The sequence below is a fragment of the Stenella coeruleoalba genome (genome assembly GCF_951394435.1).
Source record: "Stenella coeruleoalba genome assembly, chromosome: 1".
NCBI lineage: Eukaryota > Metazoa > Chordata > Mammalia > Artiodactyla > Delphinidae > Stenella > Stenella coeruleoalba.
In genome coordinates, this window is record NC_137169.1 from 28,705,593 (window position 1) to 28,712,583 (window position 6,991).

Sequence of the window (6,991 nt, forward strand, 5' to 3'; positions counted from 1 at the left end):
TGTGTTTCTCCTCTGCCCTGAGCGGATTCTTCCCCCCTCGCCCTTCTGTGCCTGTGCCTCTCTGTCTGGGCCTCACTCTCCGAGGAGCCAGGGACCCAAGCTGCTGGCCTGTGGAGGCATATTCCTCCAGCTGTTCAGCCACGAAAAGCAGAGCAGGCATGGTTTGGTGCTTTGTCCTGGTGGAGATCCCTCACAGCGGCCCAGGCAGCGGGCAGGAACAAGCCAGATTTTCCTGCTCTCAGAGCCTGGCTTCATAGGTTGCTCCCCAGATAGAACCCAGGCCCAGCCAGGAACCAGAACGCTGTAGGACGATGCCGAGGGGACCGTGTTATCACGGGACCGCTGACCTTTGTGTGAGGGGGGCACGTCGCCTCAGGTGAAGGCCGGGCCTCGTTCTGCATCTTGGGCCTCAGTCAAAGGCCTTGGCCTGCTGGGAAGTTCTGCACACCATCCATTCTGAAGAAAGGAAAATCGAAATGGAGGAGACACCGCCCCTCAAACTTGAGGGATATTCCAGCCTCGGTGGAGAGAGACGCATGCCCAGCTCTGCAGCTAGCCTGAGGTTTCAGGACTGTCGGACAGGCCTGCTTTCAGCCAAGATGGGGTTCTTCCAGGCTGGGGAAAACCACAGGATTTTTCAGGGCACAGGTTGGTCTCAGGTCTGCTGTCCAGATTCCCAGAGTACGGCAAGTTATGGGGCAGTGCTTTCTCCCAGGACAGCTCCCCTGGCCCTGCCTTCAGCGTTGGGCCTTGCACTAGCCCCGCCCACAGGAGCAAAGATTCCTGATTTCATTCATAATTTGTATCAGATGTTGAAACTTGACCCTTGGGATCCTGAGCCAGCTGTCATGCTCCACTACCCTTGAGAGCTTGCAGGAATGTTCCAGGGAAGCTTGATCCGTCTCCCCTAGCTCCAGCCACTGCCTCACTTTGCTTTCTTAAAATGCCTCTTGGCATTTACTTGGTGCAGAGCCTCGGCAGCTTCAGAGAATCAAGCATTTCTGATGCGGTGGTGACAGAACCCCTGGCTGGGAGGAATGCACGCTCCTCGAGAGGGTGCAGAGCAAGAGCCCCAGAGAGCTCCCTGGGTGCTTCATGAAATCCAGAGGCTCGAGACACCTCTGAATCAACGCCAGTTTCAGCACAGGGCTGTTTACTCAACAGGCTTTATTGAGATTGTGTCAATACAGTCAATACCGTTGTTTTTCTTTTCAAAAAGAAGTCCCATTTTCTTTGATTCCCCAGTGCATTTTTCCCCGAATCTTCTGTGACACAGGGTACATAATAGGTATGTAGAGAACTAAGCTCCTACACCAGGTTAGAAATGAAATTACTAACGGAAAACATTTAAACCTTAATCTTAAAAAAAAATGAGGAATCAATATAAAAATGCACAAGGTAATGTAGTTTTCATTGTTAAAACCTGACATAGTTTATCAAAGCTAGTCAGTTAAGTGGACACCTGGAAATCCCATAAATATTTCGGAAGCACCACCCACCTCTCCCCAAAGGCTTCAGGAATGACATTTAGCAGAAACTCAGTTCTGTGAAACAGCATTTTTTCTTTTTTTTTTGGCTCCCTGTACCCTCCTCAAGGCCCTGGGCTCCCACTAGGACCTGATGCATTTCCGCCCGACAGAAGCCTCCCTAACAGGTCAGATGGCAGCGGCTTTGACCCAGGAAGGAGGCTGAGCAGATGGCTCCCCGAGGTACGACTTGAGACTTAGTACCCGTGGGGGCCGATGAATAAGAAACCCACCAGGAACCGTAGCCACAACCTGCTCTTGAAGTGCCACTTGGGCAGATTTGGGTTTTTGTCTCTCCTTTTGCAAGTTAAAGCAAGTAAACGGTCTGCTTTGTTTGGAGAAGTTGTGGCCAGGCGATGGGCCTGAGGAGCCACAGAGTCACAAGTCGGGAGTCAGTGGCATGAAGAACCCAGGGGCAGGACGGGAATAAAGACGCAGGCCTACTAGAGAATGGACTTGAGGACATGGGGCGGCGGGGAAGGGTAAGCTGGGATGAAGTGAGAGAGTGGCATGGACATATATACACTACCAAATGTAAAATAGCTAGCTAGTGAGAAGCAGCTGCATAGCACAGGGAGATCAGCTCGGTGCTTTGTGACCACCTAGAGGGGTGGGATAGGGAGGGTGGGAGGGAGGGAGATGCAAGAGGGAAGAGATATGGGGACATATGTATATGTATAGCTGATTCATTTTGTTATACAGCAGAAACTAACACACCATTGTAAAGCAATTATACTCCAATAAAGATGTTAAAAAAAGAAAAAAAAGAAGTCAGTGGCCAGTCTCCTTCCTGAACATGGGAAGGAAGGCTGGCATGGGCCAGAGCTGGAGCAGGTTCACGCTGGGTCCTCAGCTCTATCCACTCGGCTTGAACTAGCGGCTGAGGGCATGGGAGGGGGTCCTGTCTGTTTCCTGCAGGGTGGAGCTCTGATTGGGGAAAACGGCAGAAACATCCAACTCATTCCAAACGGGCCTGTTGGCACCCTTTTTCTCAGGGCCTCATCCTCCTGGGCCTTAATCCTGCCTAGGACAGGAAATTGGAACCAGAGGGTGAAGGAGAAGCCCCAGCAGACTAACCCCTGTAGTCGACACACACCCATCATATGGCTATTAAGAAAAAGCGGGCGGTGGCCTTCATCCCCAAGCTTGTGTGCACCTTGTTCTGAGGGCAAACAAGAAGCTCTCTGCCTTGGGGATACTGGGGTTGGGGGTGGCAAGGATCCCTTACAATTTTGTCTGAGAAAATCAGCCCTCCCCCAGCAGGTGAAAGGAGAGAAAGGGAGGAATACTCATGTTCGCTGACTGCCCATCCTGCCTCGTGCCCGCCTGTGGCGGTCCCTAGGGGCCTGGGTGGCTGGCCTCATGATGAACAGAGCCAGAGCTGGTGGAGGCAGCCTGGTGGATGGAGACGAAGGTGAAGAGCTGCCATCCTGCCTCAGACCCATGCCCCTACCCCTCACAAACCACCGTTCCCCATGGCTGCAGCCTGAGCAGTGAAGGGGGGTCGGCACTTCCTGGGAGCCTGAAGGAGGGGCCACACGCCTGTACCTGCCAGGGACAGGCCTGATGCCACCGCCCCACTGCTAGGGTGGCAGTCCTGACAGGGTGTCCACTGGCCACCTCGATGGTCCCCCTCCTCTCCCTTCCCCTGGAGGAAACAAAAACTCTTCAGGGGACCCACCGTCTTATGCTGGAGGTCCCGCGCGGGGCAGCCAAGAACTGAGGGAGGCCCTGCCCCCTTCCTTGAGCAGGGGCCGTCTGTGGGCAGGCAGGAAGGGCAGGGCTGCGAAGATGTCTCCCCGGGGGAATGGGTGGGGGAATTCAGTCCCCTCTCAGCTCTGACTCGCACAGCAGCAGCATCCTTCGCCGCCCAGCAGGGCCCAGCACTCACGGGGGCCAGGGGTCTCCACCAGCTGGGCAGAACGTCCTGGGGCCCTGCCTGCAGGCCAGGCAGGGCAGGAGAGGGGGCACAACCCCGACGCTGCACAGACACTCGGGGGAGAGGAACGCAGGCCACCTTCTTCCAGAAACCACCTCAGCCTGCGCGGAGGGAGAAACCCAGTCAGTCTCCTCGGGCCAAGGCCGCGGCTGCCTCTGCTCCCGCCTCTGTTTGGCCTTTGGTTTTTTCTTTAAATGGAGGTTCTTTGTAAGTGAGAAGGTCTCTCTACCGCTAAAGAGGAGGAGGCCGGGGCAGCATGGGTTATGTGGGGCACAGCAAGAATCCTGAAAAGGAGGAGTGGATGTACTCGGTGGAGTAGAGGCCATTGGCCTGGTCCGAGGGCATCTGCACCCAGACCTGGTCGTTGGGCCGCAGCTGGAGCACAGCCCCCCCAGACGCCTGGTCCAGGTAGCCCTTCTTGTACTCGTCATAGGTGTAGGTGGCTGGCACGTTGTTCTTGTACAGGGCCACCCACACGTTGGTGCCCTTGACGTGCACGTGGTAAGCAAAGTAGTAGACCCCGCCCACGGGGCAGGTGAAGATGCCGGTGGCCGGGTTGTAGCCACTGTGGCCATTGTAGAGGGTCCGGTCAAACTTCACAGGCATGCCTGAGGCGGGGAAGGGCGAGGTGAGCACAGCGGTGAAGGCGGGCGTGGCATGGGCCGACAGCTCGCCCAGCCCAAACCGGGGCTTGGTCCCCTTGCCCAGCACAGCTCCTTGCACGCCGCCATTGGGCAGGTGCAGGCCAGCGATGCCAGTCTCATCGAAGGCCCCAGGTGCACCAGGGGGCCCGGGAGGTCCGGGAGGCCCAGGAGGGCCCGTGAGTCCTGGGGAACCTGGGACCCCAGGAGGCCCTGTAGGCCCAGCCATGCCAGGTTCTCCCACTTTCCCCTCTCCAGGGGCCCCCGGCAGGCCTGGTTCACCCTTCAGGCCTGGCAGACCCTGCGGCCCGATAGGGCCAGTCGGACCTTGGAGTCCTGGGATTCCAGAAGGGCCTCTCAGGCCAGGCTGCCCAGGGAGCCCCAAGTCACCCTTCTGCCCCAGGGCTCCTGCCACCCCTGGTCCTCCAGGGCGGCCTGTGAAACCTGGCTCGCCTTTGGGCCCAGTCTGTCCAGGAGGTCCATGAGCCCCTGGAAGCCCCCTCTCTCCTGGGAGCCCAGGTTTCCCAGCCAGGCCACTAGGCCCCTGGTCACCCCGAATGCCAGGCACTCCTGGGGGTCCTCCAGGCCCCATCTCCCCCTTAGGCCCCGGGGGCCCACGTCGGCCAGGTAGCCCTGCAGACCCCGGAAGTCCAGGGGGGCCCCCAAGGCCCTGTGGTCCCTGTTCCCCTGGCTCCCCATCCTCACCTGGCTCGCCCCTGTCCCCCAAGAGCCCCGGGACCCCAGCTGGGCCCCTGTCCCCCTTGGGACCTGGCAGCCCTGGCATCCCATAGCCAGTGGGGCCTATCAGGCCAGGAGGGCCCCGGGTGCCTGGCTCTCCTTTGGCCCCTCGTGGGCCCTGTGGCCCTGGCACCCCTGCTGACCCTGGTACCCCCATACCATCCAGCCCAGGGGGCCCTTTTGGGCCCAAAGCTCCTGGCTCCCCCCTGGGTCCTGGCAGCCCAGGAGGCCCAGACTCACCCTTATCTCCAGGGGCCCCAGGAAACCCATCCAAACCTGGTTTGCCCAAGCCAGCTGGACCAGGGAGACCAGGGGGTCCGGGGGCACCCCCCTGGCCTGGGGCTCCAGGAAGTCCTGGTTGGCCCACTCCATTTTCACCCTTGAGGCCTCGATCACCCGGGGGCCCAGGCTCTCCCTGGGGCCCTGGCTCCCCCCCAAATCCTGGGGGCCCTGGCACCCCCTGAGGACCTGGTTTTCCAGGGACAGCAATGCCTGAGGGCCCAGGTAGGCCAGGGGGCCCTGGGGGCCCCCGGAGGCCCTGGTCCCCTCGTATCCCTGGCTCCCCCCGAAGCCCCGGCTGCCCTGGTGGGCCAACCTTGCCTGGAAGCCCTGGGGGACCAGCCTTGCCCATCCGGGAGAAGCCAGGGGGGCCAGCGGGTCCAGGCTGCCCATGTAGCCCTGGTTTTCCAGTGCCTGGTTTTCCTGGGAAGCCAGGAGGGCCAGGGGGACCCCGCGGTCCGGGTTTTCCTGGGGGACCAGGCTCTCCTTTCAGGTCCATTGGCAACAGCGGTAGAGGCATTTCTGAGAGAGAAAGAGAGAGAAGGGGTCAGTCAGGGGCCTGAACAGTGGGAACAGGGGACCCATCTTCCCACTCCCCATACCAGCGTGTGGTGCAACTTGAGAAGACAAGGTTCTGTATCTGTTCATGAAGACCAGTCCCGTCCTCCCCCTCCCTGCTCTCATGGAAGATGGAATTTAGGCGGTTCAGTGGCCACCTTGGGAACCGCAGGGTATCCACACCCAGGGCTCTTAGCACCCAACCCACCCAGACTAGGCCTTCCCTAAGAGCTTCTCATCCCTGCCTGACCGGGGTGGAGTGGCCACCAGGTGGCACCAGCATCCCTCCTTAGAGCCGATCTGAGCCGCCCCGCCCTCCCCACTTCCCCACAAACCTTCCCGCCCCACCCTCTACCTAAAGACCATCTCCGCCAGCCAGCGGCACCCCACTTCCCCACCCCACTTCTGCACCCGCCCCGGACCAGCATCAGGAAGAAAGTGGAGATGGGAAAGTCTTTGGTGGGGATTGAGGGGCTGTGGCCGGAGGCGGGGGCGCCTGGGAAGAGCTGGTGGAGGTCGGGAGGCAGGGAGTTGGGGGTCAGGACTGTCCGGGGCGGGGCGGGGCGGGGAGGTGCTCACCCAGGTATTGGCCCTTGCCCTCGCGGAAGGGCGGCCCCACGGGTCCTTTGTGCATGGGCTGCACGTACTGCACCGGCGGGTAGCCCGCTGCCCCGGCGGCTCCACCGCTGGCGGCCGCCCTCAGCCCGCACCCCAGCACCAGCAGCAGCAGCAGCAGAGGTGGCGGCAGCGAAGACAGGGACGTCAGAGCCCCCCGCATGGCGTCCTTAGGCTTTTGCTGCAGGGAGGAACGAGAGGGGCCATCAAGCCAGCCCATGGGTACGTTGGCAACGGGCCCAGGGACTCACAAAAAGATCAGGATTTAGATATTATTCACAAGCAATTCTCAAAGTCTCAGAGTCTCTCCTAATCCTGCCCATAGCTCTCTATCGCCGCCCCCCCAAGTCTACCGAGGACCCCTCCCTGGACAGTAGCCTCCCCCTAACTATTCACTTGGCGGCCAGATGCCCTTCCAGAGCATCTCTAACCTTGGCACAGCTCTGCCAGAAACTGTTTGGTGATTACACCCACTACCATGTGCTGGGCTGGCTCTCTGCCAGCCAGGGGCTAAGCTCTCTAGAGATGGAAGCTCACTTAATCCTCCTAACACTTTAACGAGGTATTGTTATTGTCATCCCCATTTTCCAGATGACAAAACTAACGCAGAGGTCTCTAGGAAGCAGACTGGGGTTTTTTTATTTTTATTTTTTGGCTGCACTGGGGCTTGGTTGCAGCAGGCAGGCTTCTTAGTT

The 6,991-nt window shown here is 59.5% G+C and overlaps 1 protein-coding gene across 1 annotated transcript; it reads right to left on the reverse strand.

Annotated features, from left to right (window-relative positions):
- Positions 1-3,387: 3,387 nt before the first annotated feature.
- On the reverse strand, positions 3,388-6,474 carry COL8A2 (collagen type VIII alpha 2 chain). Its single transcript, XM_079923254.1, has 2 exons — positions 6,261-6,474; positions 3,388-5,645 (listed from the first exon to the last, which is right to left on the reverse strand). Exons 1-2 carry the CDS (start codon positions 6,457-6,459, stop codon positions 3,727-3,729), a joined length of 2,118 nt encoding a protein of 705 aa, XP_079779380.1. The 5' UTR covers positions 6,460-6,474; the 3' UTR covers positions 3,388-3,726.
- Between the last annotated feature and the right edge of the window lie 517 nt (positions 6,475-6,991).